General features: G+C 50.1%; 1 protein-coding gene across 1 annotated transcript; it reads right to left on the minus strand.

Annotated features, from left to right (window-relative positions):
- Window positions 1-3,714: 3,714 nt before the first annotated feature.
- On the minus strand, window positions 3,715-18,671 carry LOC133350612 (pleckstrin homology domain-containing family J member 1-like). Its single transcript, XM_061565145.1, has 7 exons — window positions 18,152-18,671; window positions 8,889-8,956; window positions 8,408-8,483; window positions 7,300-7,390; window positions 6,776-6,839; window positions 5,879-5,967; window positions 3,715-5,107 (listed from the first exon to the last, which is right to left on the minus strand). The coding sequence occupies exons 1-6, from the start codon at window positions 18,249-18,251 to the stop codon at window positions 5,902-5,904; spliced, it is 465 nt and encodes a 154-aa protein (XP_061421129.1). The 5' UTR covers window positions 18,252-18,671; the 3' UTR covers window positions 3,715-5,107; window positions 5,879-5,901.
- Window positions 18,672-18,970: the final 299 nt, after the last annotated feature.

Raw genomic sequence — 18,970 nt, forward strand, 5'->3', positions numbered from 1 at the left:
GCAAACCCCAACCTCAGCCTTGGTGCTTAACCCAATCTGCTCAAATCATTCTTGAAGTTCACAGTGCCTCTTGGTCACGTCTTCATAACACACAGCCCTGCCCCCCACAATCTGTAAGTGGCACAGATTAGGCCATGGGGGCGCAGTTGCAGGGAACGCCAATGGTCGTTTGAGGGTGTCTGTGATCGCTCGCTGGCTGGAGGGAGTTAACATGGATGGGGTTTTTGACGAGTTCGTTTTCTTTTTTTAGCCCTGGTATATGAATTCAGCCGTGTGCCTGTAAAGCTAAACAGGGGGATCTTTGTTTCGCTTGTGCGTGTGAGTGTCATTGGGCCCCCTTATGGTTGGTATCGCCTTTCCCCAAATCTCACACCGACTGTCCTCGTTGTAGCAGGCAGCAGGCATCTCAACGTCAAGCTCTTCGAATGTGTTTTCTTGTTGTACCGCATGTCTGACGTGAGTTCAGCTCCCAGCACGTGGAGCAAATTGTGCGGAACACCACGCGGTAGCCACCCGACACCTCGGAGAGCCGCGCCGCACAGCGCAGTCGTCCATTGGCGTCGTGCGCTCGCTTACTGGGGGAACAGATTGGGGCTGGTGAGAGCATACTTGTATCACCGACGTGTTTCACAAGATAACCCTCCCAACCTCATCCTCCTACCATGTTCTTAGGATTGTATGACTCACGCCACGAAGTCAGAAGCACCCCAAACTTGTGTGCGGTGTCAATAGTTACACAAATCTGGTCTCCCACACCCCCCCCCCCCCCCAATCTTGCTTTAAAATACAGGAGGGGGGAAATGGATCTTATGATCTGAGGAAGATGGTGCCCCATCCACCGTTGGTTTATGTAATGCCCTACCCCATCCTGTGGCACATGTCACGGAGCCCACGTTGGCTTGTAATACCCAACCCAGCATGTCGCATGCATCGCTTACCCAAGGGCTGAAGCCGAGGAACCTCCTACACCCCCAACCCTCCCACATCCCTGCCCCCCAGACTACCAAATCACCCACTCACTCACCCCCCCAATCCCCTGACACCGAAACCCCCACAGCACCCCTCCCCTTGGCCCACTCCCACCACCCTCCCCCCGTCCTGTGCAGCCGCAACACTCGCGCTACCCTGCCCCATGTATGATCATGTTTGTGCAGAACAGACTTTGTAGTAGATTTTATGTAACTCTATGTACAAAATTGTAAGGTTAAAATATGAATAAACTGCTCATTTGTACAAACCTCTTATGAGTAAAGTTGTTTTTGCATTACATTTGGCACACACCCACCACTAGGATCCTTGAATGCTTTGAGATGTCATTTTATAGTGTTGGGGAAAAACCCCGAGGTGTGCAGCTCTGCATTTGCATGTTCACAAATGCTGCCTGAAGGGCCTCCAGTCCCCTTTGATGGGCTCTAGACAGTATTTTGGCCGACTCCTTCTTGCAGGCCAGATGTCTTGGAAGAGCCGACATTTCTCACACTTTCGCCCACCACGTGCAACCAGTCGTTCAACAAACTAGAGGGCAGTTTATGCTGCTGGGTGGACATAAAATGGGCACACCATTCATTGAAGGTGGGTGGGGCTTTTTCTATTTTAATCTTACACCATTGTTTCAACTACCATGCTCGATTGAACCGGCAACCTCTGCTTTAGATGTGGTTGTTTAGATTGGTCACCCTCGTGAGAGTCTGGAATTTCAACCACTCGCCTGGAGATCCACCACAAAGGACCGAGCCGATGCTGCACTGCACATTCGAGCAGGGAAACAACTTTGGAGGCCTGTGCAGTAATTGGAAATGCACGCGTGGTGTCGTCTGCTATGTAACCAGGTGAGCGTCTAAAACAAACCTTGAGCCATGCTCTTATCAGTACAACCTTGGGTGGCAAATGCTAACAATGATTTTATCGGAGAATTGTACCTCTAGATCACAAGTATGATAGGAAGGTCACTGGTAGCTTTGTACGGGAAACCAGTTGATAAAAACAGTACTATAGTATACTTGCAAGAAAATGTTTGGGGGGGGGCAGAGAAATGAAACATCCAAACAATACAAAAATAAAAATTCAGTGTGCATATAAAACATCGGGTATTGTACGCCGATGTTTCTGCAAATGGTGCCTTTGAGAAGTGTTTGCGACAGCAGGTGGCACAAACCACAACCCCCATTTGGCTCATGGGCTCAACGAGATTTCTTCCAAAGCCATGTACACAAGACGTCGGCATGTCACTCCAGATTCCTGTCTTTATTATTAACTAGTTTTACATACATTGGTAACCAAACAACACTTAGTGTATGTTGTTATTACCGGACAGTTTAAACTGCTTAAGTATTCACTTTCATTGCATAGACTATCCTCCTAAAACGACCCTTTGCGCTTTGGCAATTGTCATCTAGAGTTGGACCTGCACAGGCAATGATCACAGTCGTCAAAGCCTGCAGGCACAACGTGGAAAGCGACGAGTGGCATTGATGAAACTTATGCAATCGAGGCCTTGGCGAGTGAAAAATTTGCACATCACCTTTAAAAAAAATCTCTTAATAGAGAAACTAGGCAATAATTTTTCGCCGGCTTACCGAGATAGGCCATTTCTGCATTAAATGATTTAGGCACATATCAAATCATCCCTGCAATGCATAAGCTCACAATACAAGCATCGGACCATGTGTGTGTGTGAGAAATCGGGCCGTTAAGATGTATAAGGTGTTTCAAAAAGATGGACCCGATTTTAAATCGCTATATCTCTGCAACCACGAACCGCCCATGAGTGAAACTCTTACCACTTGAAAGGGCGGGGCATAGAGAGGGCGGGACATAGAGTTTAAAATGATTACCGTGAGATGCCTCTCCCATGCCTCAAAAACAGAATCACGGCAGTGGTGACTTCAGTGGAAGAAGACACTTTGAGAGGCGTTTGGGACGAATTCAACTGTCGTCTCGATGTTGTCCGTACAGCAGGTGGAGGGCACAGAGCATTTATAAAATGGTTAGTAAAACTTGATAACGCAGTAAACCGTTTGCAACTTTGTGTAATTGTAACATGTTGCCATCGTGAAATATACTGTTTTGAAATTGGGTCCATATTTTTTTTAAACACCCTGTATTATGCACTCGTGCCTTTTCAAATAATAAGCGGTCAAGGCAACTTACCAGACCAAGGACAAAACCGCGCTGTAAATGAGACAAAAAAACATCATTGAATAGACCTCAGATCATGACAAGTCATCGAATCACCGAGGGGACGGATCGTCACATACCTAATGTTGTGTACGACATCTCAAGTTCCCTTAACGCGAGACATGCCGTCTCAAGGGCTCCTCAATGCAGAATACCCAGATGTGGCAGTGAAAATAAGACTTCTATCTCTGCTGGCAGTGCTCTGTTGACTCCCACCGAAGACACTCAGCTTGGTTGAAAGTGATAAATGGAGACCGATTTCCTGGCACCGAGTCGGAAGGTGCGGTTCATAAACACGCTGCCGCCCCGCGTTTACAAAGCTGATGAAGTGTCCACCATGGCACCGAGAAGAAATCACGACAATCACGTAAACGCGATACCTCACCAAAATGTCTACGTTTCATTTTGGTTTTCACTTGCTGCCGAGTGGATCAACCCCCAAGTTGGCTGCAAATGATCTTGAGTTGTAAGCGCTGAAGCGTTAACACAACCACGTAAACTTCATAACCGTGTTAAACATCACTGACATGCTTCAGAAAAGGGTCGCTCAGGATTTATAAAAAAATAAAATTCAGCCATTTTCATTTTCCCAAAACCCACGTTCATCTGTGATGCCACTGGAAAGAGGGAAAAATATAAAACCGGAAACATTTTGGAAAACAGCTTTTGATGATCTCTGCTATAAAGAGAAGGGCCACTGCCCAAAGTGTCACCTCTTATAAAATTACATTAAAACATTTATAGTTCAAATATTATTTCCTCTTTAGGGCAATGCTATTGACAAACGTGACGTCTTGTTATTTGTGCACCACTGCCAACAGTATCTCAACGAGGCGTGGTTGCTGAATTCAGTTTGTACCGATTTGAAGGCAAATATGCCACCAATTCTAAAGTGACACCGACTGCTCTCCAGATGTTTATCACCAACAGCCCTTTGTCAATCCACTGGTGGATAAAGGTCTTCTCACACCGTGTTCGTCGTGGAGAATGCTTAGACCATACCTCACTCCACTCATCAGTGCGGGTTGGGGGAGGCCCAGGGCCAGTTCACTTGTCTAGTTCTTCACCGATGTTAGTCGTGACCAGGAATGGAACGCCGTGGGCCAGGTTCAACGCTTGCACACAAACTGCTTTGCGTTCAGTTTGTTGTCCTTCTCCCGCACCTCCGATTACCACGATTGGCTAGGTATGGTGCGAAATAATGTCTACATACACACAAACTAGTACCACACCGTTTGGCCCCGTTCCTGGTTTTTCAACAGACTCTTATTTGCAGTTGATTAGAGATGACGTGGCAATGAACAGTTTGAAACATATCTCTACTCGCACAAGGCTGAGAATCATAAGACTCTCTTTCAAGAGGGACCTGCATTGGGATGTTTGACCAATTCCATTTGACAGCATTCATTGCAATGCTGTCGGACAGCGGAGTGCACAAGGAGAACCCACACACGCACACACCCACGAGGCGGAGCTCAGCACAGGTAAGGGGGCGGCAACTTGCTCTCTGCACTGCATCCTAGACACCACTTCACCGCGCGGTGGTTAGGAGCACACGAGCGCAAGAACTTCTCCGTGTCCAAGCCGCACGTCGCCCCACAGTGGGATGCTCGTGGCAGCAGTCACGCAACAACTTGGGGGTGTTTGGTATTAAATAAAAACGCTTGGACGGTGACGACGACGATGATGGTGACACAGCTGCAATGGAGCCACTCTCCACCCACGGCCGCGGACTCCACCCTCTATGTTTTCTTTGGCTCTTCACAGGACGCACGTGTACCAACGATCAAGCGCGTGTATGTACGTGCACGCACACCACGTGTCCACCGGCGAGGAAGGCGATGGGAAGCGATTCACAGTCCACTCCGTCCCCTACGGTCCACCCCTCCCACGTCCCAACGCACAGGGGCATGCCCAGGGCTCCAAGTTCCTGCACACCGAAAACGACGATGCTGGAGTGACATCGCAAGCCTCTGCCGACATCCTTACGCAAACCCACAACTTTTACAGCAACTCTGTAGCTGTTCAAAACCCCCACATCGTTTAATTAGTTGTGTCAACCCAACGCGCGCAACAGAGTTGATCAATACCAGAGATTTTTGTTTTGTTCAGCCACTGGTGACTGGGCCATGGACCATCCACTCGCTACTTTTGAGAACCCAGTTTAATGTTGCTGCTCCTCTCCGGGTTCTCCGTCTGTATAGATCTCATATGACCGACACATGGCAACCACTTTTCTTGGAGCTGCAAGTCTTGGAAAGGCCCATCTTTTGGACAAGTCTTATTTCGCTCAGCAGAGGAAGATCTCGCCATGTCAAGCAAAGGCCGGGGAAGATTACAAAATGGAAAGGATATGGGGGGCACCACCTCCTCTCAATTCTATTGAACAGGAAATGGGTGCCATGGTGGCGAGATGTTAACTACCTCGCCTGGTATACAGGAGGTCGTGGGTTTGATCCTGACCCTGATGCCTGGTATGTTTTTGCATGTTCTCCTCATGGTCGCGTAGATTTTTTCTCCGAGTCCTCCAGTTTTTCCCTCTACATTTATAATCACGCGGTTAGCGTATTTGTCTGCCATCACATTCATTGAGCATTCATTTGTGGCGAGGTCGTGTCTGAAACAGTGGACCTTACCTGGTAAAATAAATAATTGTTTAGTTTTAGTTCCTCACTTTGACTCGAGACTCGCTCCGTGTTACCTGGGGAGATGGTGGCGGCGCTGTCAGAGCCTCCTCTGTGCCAGCTGGAACCGCGACTCGTCCGAGATCCCGTACTGCTCCAGGGGATCCTAGACCACGGAGCACAAAGACCCCCCCACCCCCCCATACCGCCTCAACACACTGGGGGCCAGTGCTGCTAGGGAGCACCTATGATGGCTGGCACAGCACAAAGGGGTGAAATGTCCAACACCATGCCAGGCCACCTTTGTCTCCCCAGTGCTGAGATTTACACACCACACCAGGTACTCACTTCAGGCTGAGCAAACCAAGGGGACATTTCTGATGTTAGACGGACCTGAGAATCAGAATCGAACCGAGGTCACCAAGTTTATAGGCAAGGACATGCACCACTGCAGACAAGGACATGCACCACTGCAGACAAGGACATGAACCACTGCAGACAAGGACATGCACCACTGCTTCCTGACGCAGACGTGACCCCGCCAGTCGTATGCGAGCTGTAAATGCTGCGTGTACTATTGTGTGTACCCTGTGCCAATAAAAAAGGTGACACGTGTACTGTGAAACATTGTGCCGTATAAGAGGGGTTACCACAAAAAACGAGTGCACCAAATAACACCGTCCCACACGATGGTGTGGTACCACATGCACGTGTACTACAACACCGAACAGCGGTGTGGTACCACATGCACGTGTACTACAACACCGAACAGCAGTGTGGTACCACATGCACGTGTACTACAACACCGAACAGCGGTGTGGTACCACATGCACGTGTACTACAACACCGAGCAGCAGTGTGGTACCACATGCACGTGTACTACAACACCGTCCCACACGATGGTGTGGTATCACATGCACGTGTACTACAACAGCAGCGAGTGCCGAGTAGGAGTGCGGAGTGCCACCGTGTACCTTCCCCGTGCGCTGCCGGATCTCCTCCCGGAGGCCAATCGCCCTCCTCCTGATCCTCTCGTAGCTGCGCACAGAAACCCATCCGCGAGGATTTAACGCCTCACACCAAACCCCCCCCCCCAAACCACACTGGCGTCACGAGCGTTACACATGAAGGGAGTGCGTGCGACACGTGGAATAGTGTGTGTGGGTGGCGTGTGTGTGGGGTGTGCCCTGTATTGCGAGTGTTTGTATTGTGTGTGCGTGTTGTTTGTGTGGGTTGTGCCTTGTATTGCGAGTGTATGTATTTCGTGTGCGTGTGCGTGTTGTTTGTGTGTGTGCGTGCGTATTGTTTGTGCGTGTGCGTGTTGTTTGTGTGCGTGCGTGTTGTTCGTGTGCCCTGTATTGCGTGTGCGTGTTGTTTGTGCGTGTTGTTTGTGCGCGTGCGTGTTGTTTGTGCGCGTGCGTGTTGTTCGTGTGGGGTGTGCCCTGTATTGCGAGTGTATGTATTGTGTGTGTGCGTGTTGTTTGTGTGGAGCCCACACCTCGCTCTTGCCAGCAGCTTCATCCACTCGTCACACTCGGATATGGAGGAGCACTCAAAGCAGTAGCGCTGCTCCGTCCCACCCCGGTACACTACGAAGACAAAGATCACCCAGAGATCCTTCAAGATTCACTGTTGGCGGAAGTGCTGTCCGTGAGGAACTATTAAAATCCCAACGGCGCACACGAGATAGGTGGTTGGCCAGAACCACCCCCAGCCGAATTTGTCTCCCCCATGCCGCCGTTTACACACAGCACCGGGTGGCTGCACTCGTTTAAGGCCGAGTACACTTAGGGGAGGCTCAGGATTTGGTTCCAATACTCGTCAATGTTGGTTGTGAGCGGGAATCCAACTCGGGGCGCCGCCTTGCAGCTCTCCAAGTGCTCTCTCGCGTAACAGCTGTGGGAAGGACCTCCACTCGAGGTCGCTCTGGAGAGACCATCTCAAGGGTATTTAGCCTCGACTCTTCGGTTCTTTCAGTAAAGTCACGTAGGTAGAAAAAGTAAATAAAATAAATGGAAAAATTGTGTGTATTTATTTATGCCTACTCTTCCACGTTGGCCAGATGTCTTGGAAGCGGTGGGCGTACCCACACTTTACCCCACCGCACGCCACCTGTCAATTGACCTTGACCGTGGTGGTACCCATTTACTTTGAATTTACAAAACCTGCATCGGTGTTTCAACTTCCATGCCAGTGGATCGAACCAGCAACTTGAATGCAAGTCCAGTGTGCTATCCCTCACTGTATGGCAGGTAAGGAGATGGATATATGGATATATGAGAAAGTGTGAAAGAGGTAGATGGAGATGTACTAGAGGTGGTGTGAGGATGTGAATATAGGTGCTCGCGAACAGCACTTGCCCCTACAGTCTGTTAAGGCTATACGGTGGATCTTTGCCTTTGTTTTTGGCGGCGAATTGAGATGACTGTTGTTGACGAAGTGGTATTGAGGATAGAGTCTTGGAGGTGACGACGTGTGGAGGCGAGGGAAGCTGGGAGGTCGTGTACGGAGCCAAGGAGGCGGTGCGAGACGGACGCGAGTGGAGGTGGTGAGGAATAATCTCGAGGAAGAGGTGTGAAGAGGCGAGGAGGAGGAGGAGTGCTCACCGAGTGAGAAGCAGTGGGAATTGGGTAGCGAGTTTCGCTCCACCTCGCACTCCTCCAGGACCAGCGCTCCCACCGGCTGACACGTACAGACACACGAACACACAAACATCCCCCGTGTCGCCTCAACAGACTGTTGTGGCAAATGCTGTTAGCGAGCAGCACCTATGAAGGCCAGAAGAGCAAACGAGTGGGTAGGTGGCCAACACCACACCCAGCCGTCTTTGTCTCCACAGTGGCGGTATTTACATACTGCACCAGGTACTCGTTTGAGGCAGTCGACCTAGGGGAGGCCCAGGACTAGTTAAAATATTCACCGCCGATATTGGTCGTCGGCGGGAATGGAACTCTGGTCACTGGGTTTGTAGACCAGCGTGCTAACCGCTACACTACTGAGGTACATAGCAGTGAATGTGTAATGGTGGTGGTTGTGTATTTTGATGGATTGTAGTTGAGGTGGTTGTGGTGGTATGAGATGGGTCACCTCTGTCTCATCGACTCTGAAGTAGAATAGGAAATTCATCACCAACTTGATATTTCGCTCTTTGTATCCTGCAGTTTAACCACAGCGCAAAGCACACACAGAAAACACATAGCACAATAAAACAGGTATATATATCGCACCTAAAGGTGATCACAGCTCAAGACACTGGACAGGCAGTCAGTCCTAGGCAGAGGGCAAATAAGGAACTTGAACAAGGCATGAATAAGGGCAAGGAATCTGTGAGTCATCACTATGTCAGTCGATTCATCTCTTTAAATGACTGTGGGTATCTATGCGAGTCAAGCAGCAACACAACATTTGGTCATATTGAATAATTTTCATGAGAATTGCAGTCACAGTTGTCGGACAATAATCTCGGCACACATGGCTACATAATGAACTAAATAATTATCTCCAATGTGGTTTACGATTGTACTGAACTGGATTCAGTTACTGAAGCTCTCAGCAAATGGAGCAAGACGTCGGACATCATGCCGAACAACACGTGGTACAACCCGGCACCACATTGCTCCGATTTTTTTCTTCTTTCTTCCCGGACTTTATTTTCTTTGCTTTTGTCAATTTGGTGGCTCAGGTTACACTGGCAAATGGAACTCAACCAGGTGTCTTATGATCTCACCGAGTTTAACAATATAACCTTAACGTCCTAGAGATGTACAGCCCAACGACAGAAAAACCTACGCAGTAATTCAATTTGTTACATTTTCCATCCCAAAAAAATCCTACTTCCTGGAAACCATAATTTGTATGTTAGAGTTTTGATTTCCAGTGGACCCCCTCAATTTGCCCAAGGCAACCCAAACAAAACCAAGGATGAGAAAAACACCGAGGCTGATAAGACCTAGGATCATCATGAGATGGGATCATTACGGATTTCATGAGACCAGAATTTCACGTCAAGAAGTTGATGTCACGGGAGTGGGCGCCTGGTGGCGAGATGTCATCTACCTCGCCCAATGTGCAGGAGCCCGTGAGTTCATACTCGATCCTGACGCCTGTACATTTGGAGTTGGCATGTTCTCTCCCCATGGTGCATGGATTTCTCTCCGGGTCTTCCGGTTCTTCCCTCTACATTTAGAATCAACGTACGTTTAGTTATACATCTCCACGTGATAAGCCACTTCATTGTGCTATCAATTGTGGCCAGGTTGCTGCTGAGAAATAGCTATCTACCTCAGTGGGCCTGACCTGGTGAAATAAAAATGGTTTAGTTTATAGTGTGTTGATCAGAACAAGGTTGAAAAGTAAGAAGTTCGATGCAGGGATTTTCAATATTTTCCATGTCGCTGATAGACTTGACAAGTAGTGGCACATTGGTAGCCACAGCCATAGTGAGAGGTAGACACAAAAGCGCTCTCATTGATGGGGAATGGAGGGTGCCGGTTAATCAAATATGCTGGAACCTGAGAGTTATTATATTTGCGTAATACAAATGGAGTAACGTGGAGTTCGCTTTGCTGGTTAATGGAGTAACGTGGAGTTGGCTGTGCTGGTTAATGGAGTAACGTGGAGTTGGCTGTGCTGGTTAATGGAGTAACGTGGAGTTGGCTGTGCTGGTTAATGGAGTAACGTGGAGTTGGCTGTGCTGGTTAATGGAGTAACGTGGAGTTGGCTGTGCTGGTTAATGGAGTAACGTGGAGTTGGCTGTGCTGGTTAATGGAGTAACGTGGAGTTGGCTGTGCTGGTTAATGGAGTAACGTGGAGTTCGCTGTGCTGGTTAATGGAGTAACGTGGAGTTGGCTGTGCTGGTTAATGGAGTAACGTGGAGTTCGCTGTGCTGGTTAATGGAGTAACGTGGAGTTCGCGGTGCTGGTTAATGGAGTAACGTGGAGTTCGCGGTGCTGGTTAATGGAGTAACGTGGAGTTCGCTGTGCTGGTTAATGGAGTAACGTGGAGTTCGCAGTGCTGGTTAATGGAGTAACGTGGAGTTCGCGGTGCTGGTTAATGGAGTAACGTGGAGTTCGTAGTGCTGGTTAATGGAGTAACGTGGAGTTCGCTGTGCTGGTTAATGGAGTAACGTGGAGTTCGCTGTGCTGGTTAATGGAGTAACGTGGAGTTCGCAGTGCTGGTTAATGGAGTAACGTGGAGTTCGCGGTGCTGGTTAAGAGTAACGTGGAGTTCGCAGTGCTGGTTAATGGAGTAAAGTGCCGGGAGAACGGGGAGGAGTTCGCTAGACGACGATTTGACGAGACGAAGTTCGCCGAGAACGCACGGATCATTGTGCCCGGGTAGATCGAGGAGCTCATTTCTTGTCCTCAGAGTTCACGAGCCCAGACTTTGTTCTGAACAAAACTAAACTCCCAAGGAGGCACCTTTGGTTTGTCCAGAAGAAACTTGATGGAAAACCCAAACTTGTTACAAGTGGACACGGAGACCATTCCAATGTTAGTGCGGCTCGTGTTTAAAGGCCGACGGGATGGATGCTCGTTCTGAACAAGGGAACACGCGAGATGGAACAGAGACTTGGTCACAACTCGGGTTACTAAAATAGATTTTTATAATCGTTACTATAACCCCTAAAACGCCAAACAAAAACAGTTCGCAGACACAAATATAATTGTCTCGCGCAAAGACACGAACGCGTCTTAGATGTTAGACTGCGAAACTCAGGGAGCTGCCACCATTACACAAACAATGGCAGCGCTCTGGACTCCAGAGGTCGCCGGCTCGATGCGATCTCCCGGCGCGGCAGGGAATCGATGCAAGTTTACTCAAATGTCGCGCGTGGTGGTGGTGAAGTGCGGGCCAAGTCCTCTGTGCCCTCCTCTAGAGCCCCCTCGTGGCGTGAGCGAGCGAGGCAGCAGCACTACACTACACTATACACTACCACCTACACTATACACACACAACACTACTATACACTACACTATACACACACACACAACACTATACACTACACTATACACTACACTATACACACACACACAACACTACACACAACACTCAACAAACGGTGGTGGTTGTTGTTGTTGAGTGATGGTTGTTGTTGTTGAGTGGTGGTTGTTGTTGTTGAGTGATGGTGGTGGTTGTTGTTGTTGAGTGATGGTGGTGGTTGTTGTTGTTGAGTGATGGTGGTGGTTGTTGTTGTTGAGTGATGGTGGTGGTTGTTGTTGTTGAGTGATGGTGGTGGTTGTTGTTGTTGAGTGATGGTGGTGGTTGTTGTTGTTGAGTGATGGTGGTGGTTGTTGTTGCTGAGTGATGGTGGTGGTTGTTGTTGCTGAGTGATGGTGGTGGTTGTTGTTGCTGAGTGATGGTGGTGGTTGTTGTTGCTGAGTGATGGTGGTGGTTGTTGTTGCTGAGTGATGGTGGTGGTTGTTGTTGCTGAGTGATGGTGGTGGTTGTTGTTGCTGAGTGATGGTGGTGGTTGTTGTTGCTGAGTGATGGTGGTGGTTGTTGTTGCTGAGTGATGGTGGTGGTTGTTGTTGCTGAGTGATGGTGGTGGTTGTTGTTGCTGAGTGATGGTGGTGGTTGTTGTTGCTGAGTGATGGTGGTGGTTGTTGTTGCTGAGTGATGGTGGTGGTTGTTGTTGCTGAGTGATGGTGGTGGTTGTTGTTGCTGAGTGATGGTGGTGGTTGTTGTTGCTGAGTGATGGTGGTGGTTGTTGTTGCTGAGTGATGGTGGTGGTTGTTGTTGCCGAGTGATGGTGGTGGTTGTTGTTGCCGAGTGATGGTGGTGGTTGTTGTTGCCGAGTGATGGTGGTGGTTGTTGTTGCCGAGTGATGGTGGTGGTTGTTGTTGCCGAGTGATGGTGGTGGTTGTTGTTGCCGAGTGATGGTGGTGGTTGTTGTTGCCGAGTGATGGTGGTGGTTGTTGTTGCCGAGTGATGGTGGTGGTTGTTGTTGCCGAGTGATGGTGGTGGTTGTTGTTGCCGAGTGATGGTGGTGGTTGTTGTTGCCGAGTGATGGTGGTGGTTGTTGTTGCCGAGTGATGGTGGTGGTTGTTGTTGCCGAGTGATGGTGGTGGTTGTTGTTGCCGAGTGATGGTGGTGGTTGTTGTTGCCGAGTGATGGTGGTGGTTGTTGTTGCCGAGTGATGGTGGTGGTTGTTGTTGCCGAGTGATGGTGGTGGTTGTTGTTGCCGAGTGATGGTGGTGGTTGTTGTTGCCGAGTGATGGTGGTGGTTGTTGTTGCCGAGTGATGGTGGTGGTTGTTGTTGCCGAGTGATGGTGGTGGTTGTTGTTGCCGAGTGATGGTGGTGGTTGTTGTTGCCGAGTGATGGTGGTGGTTGTTGTTGCCGAGTGATGGTGTGGTGGTTGTTGTTGCCGAGTGATGGTGGTGGTTGTTGTTGCCGAGTGATGGTGGTGGTTGTTGTTGCCGAGTGATGGTGGTGGTTGTTGTTGCCGAGTGATGGTGGGGGTTGTTGTTGCCGAGTGATGGTGGTGGTTGTTGTTGCCGAGTGATGGTGGTGGTTGTTGTTGCCGAGTGATGGTGGTGGTTGTTGTTGCCGAGTGATGGTGGTGGTTGTTGTTGCCGAGTGATGTGGTGGTTGTTGTTGCCGAGTGATGGTGGTGGTTGTTGTTGCCGAGTGATGGTGGTGGTTGTTGTTGCCTGAGTGATGGTGGTGGTTGTTGTTGCCGAGTGATGGTGGTGGTTGTTGTTGCCGAGTGATGGTGGTGGTTGTTGTTGCCGAGTGATGGTGGTGGTTGTTGTTGCCGAGTGATGGTGGTGGTTGTTGTTGCCGAGTGATGGTGGTGGTTGTTGTTGCCGAGTGATGGTGGTGGTTGTTGTTGCCGAGTGATGGTGGTGGTTGTTGTTGCGAGTGATGGTGGTGGTTGTTGTTGCCGAGTGATGGTGGTGGTTGTTGTTGCCGAGTGATGGTGGTGGTTGTTGTTGCTGGGTGATGGTGGTGGTTGTTGTTGCTGAGTGATGGTGGTGGTTGTTGTTGCTGAGTGATGGTGGTGGTTGTTGTTGCTGAGTGATGGTGGTGGTTGTTGTTGCTGAGTGATGGTGGTGGTTGTTGTTGCTGAGTGATGGTGGTGGTTGTTGTTGCTGAGTGATGGTGGTGGTTGTTGTTGCTGAGTGATGGTGGTGGTTGTTGTTGCTGAGTGATGGTGGTGGTTGTTGTTGTTGAGTGATGGTGGTGGTTGTTGTTGTTGAGTGATGGTGGTGGTTGTTGTTGTTGAGTGATGGTGGTGGTTGTTGTTGTTGAGTGATGGTGGTGGTTGTTGTTGTTGAGTGATGGTGGTGGTTGTTGTTGTTGAGTGATGGTGGTGGTTGTTGTTGTTGAGTGATGGTGGTGGTTGTTGTTGTTGAGTGATGGTGGTGGTTGTTGTTGCTGAGTGATGGTGGTGGTTGTTGTTGCTGAGTGATGGTGGTGGTTGTTGTTGCTGAGTGATGGTGGTGGTTGTTGTTGCTGAGTGATGGTGGTGGTTGTTGTTGCTGAGTGATGGTGGTGGTTGTTGTTGCTGAGTGATGGTGGTGGTTGTTGTTGCTGAGTGATGGTGGTGGTTGTTGTTGCTGAGTGATGGTGGTGGTTGTTGTTGCTGAGTGATGGTGGTGGTTGTTGTTGCTGAGTGATGGTGGTGGTTGTTGTTGCTGAGTGATGGTGGTGGTTGTTGTTGCTGAGTGATGGTGGTGGTTGTTGTTGCTGAGTGATGGTGGTGGTTGTTGTTGCTGAGTGATGGTGGTGGTTGTTGTTGCTGAGTGATGGTGGTGGTTGTTGTTGCTGAGTGATGGTGGTGGTTGTTGTTGCTGAGTGATGGTGGTGGTTGTTGTTGCTGAGTGATGGTGGTGGTTGTGTTGCTGAGTGATGGTGGTGGTTGTTGTTGCCGAGTGATGGTGGTGGTTGTTGTTGCCGAGTGATGGTGGTGGTTGTTGTTGCCGAGTGATGGTGGTGGTTGTTGTTGCCGAGTGATGGTGGTGGTTGTTGTTGCCGAGTGATGGTGGTGGTTGTTGTTGCCGAGTGATGGTGGTGGTTGTTGTTGCCGAGTGATGGTGGTGGTTGTTGTTGCCGAGTGATGGTGGTGGTTGTTGTTGCCGAGTGATGGTGGTGGTTGTTGTTGCCGAGTGATGGTGGTGGTTGTTGTTGCCGAGTGATGGTGGTGGTTGTTGTTGCCGAGTGATGGTGGTGGTTGTTGTTGCCGAGTGATGGTGGTGGTTGTTGTTGCCGAGTGATGGTGGTGGTTGTTGTTGCCGAGTGATGGTGGTGGTTGTTGTTGCCGAGTGATGGTGGTGGTTGTTGTTGCCGAGTGATGGTGGTGGTTGTTGTTGCCGAGTGATGGTGGTGGTTGTTGTTGCCGAGTGATGGTGGTGGTTGTTGTTGCCGAGTGATGGTGGTGGTTGTTGTTGCCGAGTGATGGTGGTGGTTGTTGTTGCCGAGTGATGGTGGTGGTTGTTGTTGCCGAGTGATGGTGGTGGTTGTTGTTGCCGAGTGATGGTGGTGGTTGTTGTTGCCGAGTGATGGTGGTGGTTGTTGTTGCTGAGTGATGGTGGTGGTTGTTGTTGCTGAGTGATGGTGGTGGTTGTTGTTGCTGAGTGATGGTGGTGGTTGTTGTTGCTGAGTGATGGTGGTGGTTGTTGTTGCCGAGTGATGGTGGTGGTTGTTGTTGCCGAGTGATGGTGGTGGTTGTTGTTGCCGAGTGATGGTGGTGGTTGTTGTTGCCGAGTGATGGTGGTGGTTGTTGTTGCCGAGTGATGGTGGTGGTTGTTGTTGCCGAGTGATGGTGGTGGTTGTTGTTGCCGAGTGATGGTGGTGGTTGTTGTTGCTGGGTGATGGTGGTGGTTGTTGTTGCTGAGTGATGGTGGTGGTTGTTGTTGTTGAGTGATGGTGGTGGTGGTTGTTGTTGAGTGATGGTGGTGGTTGTTGTTGTTGAGTGATGGTGGTGGTTGTTGTTGTTGAGTGATGGTGGTGGTTGTTGTTGTTGAGTGATGGTGGTGGTTGTTGTTGTTGAGTGATGGTGGTGGTTGTTGTTGTTGAGTGATGGTGGTGGTTGTTGTTGTTGAGTGATGGTGGTGGTTGTTGTTGTTGAGTGATGGTGGTGGTTGTTGTTGTTGAGTGATGGTGGTGGTTGTTGTTGTTGAGTGATGGTGGTGGTTGTTGTTGTTGAGTGATGGTGGTGGTTGTTGTTGTTGAGTGATGGTGGTGGTTGTTGTTGTTGAGTGATGGTGGTGGTTGTTGTTGTTGAGTGATGGTGGTGGTTGTTGTTGTTGAGTGATGGTGGTGGTTGTTGTTGTTGAGTGATGGTGGTGGTTGTTGTTGTTGAGTGATGGTGGTGGTTGTTGTTGTTGTTGAGTGATGGTGGTGGTTGTTGTTGTTGAGTGATGGTGGTGGTTGTTGTTGTTGAGTGATGGTGGTGGTTGTTGTTGTTGAGTGATGGTGGTGGTTGTTGTTGTTGAGTGATGGTGGTGGTTGTTGTTGTTGAGTGATGGTGGTTTGTTGTTGTTGAGTGATGGTGGTTGTTGTTGTTGAGTGATGGTGTAGTGTGTTGTGTGATGGTGGTGGTTGTTGTTGTTGAGTGATGGTGGTGGTTGTTGTTGTTGAGTGATGGTGGTGGTGGTTGTTGTTGTTGAGTGATGGTGGTGGTTGTTGTTGAGTGATGGTGGTGGTTGTTGTTGTTGAGTGATGGTGGTTGTTGTTGTTGTTGAGTGATGGTGGTTGTTGTTGTTGAGTGATGGTGGTTGTTGTTGTTGAGTGATGGTGGTAGTTGTTGTTGAGTGATGGTGGTGGTTGTTGTTGAGTTGTGGTGGTAGTTGTTGTTGAGTTGTGGTGGTAGTTGTTGAGTGATGGTGGTGGTTGTTGTTGAGTGATGGTGGTTGTTGTTGTTGAGTGATGGTGGTTGTTGTTGAGTGGTGGTGGTTGTTGTTGAGTGGTGGTGGTTGTTGTTGAGTGGTGGTTGTTGTTGAGTGGTGATGGTGGTTGTTGTTGGGTGGTGGTTGTTGTTGTTGAGTGGTGATGGTGGTTGTTGTTGTAGTGATGGTGGTTGTGGTTGTTGAGTGATGGTGGTTGTTGTTGAGTGATGGTTGTTGTTGAGTGATGGTGGTTGTTGTTGAGTAATGGTGGTTGTTGTTGAGTGATGGTGGTTTGTTGTTGTAGTGATGGTTGTTGTTGTTGTTGAGTGATGGTGGTGGTAGCGGCCAGCGCGGTTTCCAAGTTCGATTCCCGCTCACGGTCACCAACCCCAGTGACGATGACCTGAACCAGTCCTGGGCCTCCCCTCAGGTGGACTCAGCCTCAAATGAGCCCCTGGTGCGGCGTCTACACAGCGCCACTGAGGGAGACAAAGGCGGCCGGGCATTGTGCCGGCCACCCACCCCCCTTCGTGTGCCACAGTGCCACCCACCCCCCTTCGTGTGCCACAGTCCCACCCACCCCCCTTCGTGTGCCACAGTGCCACCCACCCCCCTTCGTGTGCCACAGTGCCACCCACCCCCCTTCGTGTGCCACAGTGCCACCCACCCCCCTTCGTGTGCCAGTGCCACCCACCCCCCTTCGTGTGCCACAGTGCCACCCAGCCCCTTTCGTGTGCCACAGTGCCACCCACCCCCCTTCGTGTGCCACAGTGCCACCCACCCCCCTTCGTGTGCCACAGTGCCACCCACCCCCCTTCGTGTGCCACAGTGCCACCCACCCCCCTTCGTGTGCCACAGTGCCACCCACCCCCCTTCGTGTGCCACAGTGCCACCCACCCCCCTTCGTGTGCCACAGTGCCGGCCTTCGTCGGTGTTGCTGGCGAGCAGCACCTGCCCAGACAGTCTTGCCAAGTCTACACGGAGGGATGTGTGGTGGGTGTTATGGTGGTGGTTGTGGTGGTGGTTGTTGAGTGGTGGTGGTTGTTGTTGTTGAGTGGTGATGGTTGTTGTTGCGGTGGTGGTTGTTGTTGTTGAGTGGTGATGGTTGTTGTTGCGGTGGTGGTTGTTGAGTGGTGATGGTTGTTGTTGCGGTGGTGGTTGTTGAGTGGTGATGGTTGTTGTTGCGGTGGTGGTTGTTGAGTGGTGATGGTTGTTGTGGTGGTTGTTGAGTGGTGATGGTTGTTGTGGTGGTTGTTGAGTGGTGATGGTTGTTGTGGTGGTTGTTGAGTGGTGATGGTTGTTGTGGTGGTTGTTGAGTGGTGATGGTTGTTGTGGTGGTTGTTGAGTGGTGATGGTTGTTGTGGTGGTTGTTGAGTGGTGATGGTTGTTGTGGTGGTGGTTGTTGTGGTGGTGGTTGTTGTGGTGGTGGTTGTTGAGTGGTGGTGGTTGTGGTTGAGTGGTGGTGGTAGTTGTGGGGGTGGTGGTGGTGTTTGTGGTGATGATTGTGTGGCACTCGCCTTCTCGCTTCCCCGCGGCCCATGCGCGCATCTTCACCCGCGCCTGCCTCTGGCAGGGCTGCCCCGCCAGGCTCACCAACTCCCGCTCGTTGTAACGCATCGACCCCCACCACCTCCCGTCTCCCCCCACCACCCCCAGCAGCCGCTCGGTCTCTCTGGGTCTCTGGGGATCAAATTCGCTGCCCACCGCGCCCCAGGTCCAGCTTCCGTCCGCACTGCGCGAGGTCCTCGCTCGCTCCTCTCGCCTTATATAGGGCGCCCTCACCACGTAGACATGACGTCATCACGTAGACCACCTCCGCCTCGCTTGAATGATGTCATCGCGCCAGGTTTGCTCCGGGCAACGTCACCATGCAAACAAGATTTAACTACACTTATTTGACCAATCTTATTTATTATTTGACAGACAACTATTACAGGTTTACCATGTTCACCATGTTTAGTTGTCACAAACCATAACAAAGGCTCACCCTCTTAAGCCTCACCCTACCATATGAATAAAAAGTGTGCTGTACTTGGCCCTTACCCCCCCCCTTCTCCAACCATTATATAAACGGAGTGGTAGCTCCTGCAATCTCTCATCTACTTGATGCAGCTGTCGTGGCTGCGACGGTTCCACCTGAAGACGGAAGCTTGTGTTGCCTCCGAAACGTCGTGATTTTTATTTTACTTTTATTAATTTTAATGTTTTTACCTACGTGACTTTACCGAAAAAACCTAAGAATAACAACGTCATCAAGTTGGCAACGGCAGCCAAAGCACTCCGCGCTGACTTCTTCGCGTCTAAATCCGCCTTTGTGGTGACGTCATGTCGTCAGG

The sequence above is a fragment of the Lethenteron reissneri genome, chromosome 4, assembly GCF_015708825.2.
Source record: "Lethenteron reissneri isolate LAM-NWPU_2019-01 chromosome 4, ASM1570882v1, whole genome shotgun sequence".
Taxonomy (NCBI): domain Eukaryota; kingdom Metazoa; phylum Chordata; class Hyperoartia; order Petromyzontiformes; family Petromyzontidae; genus Lethenteron; species Lethenteron reissneri.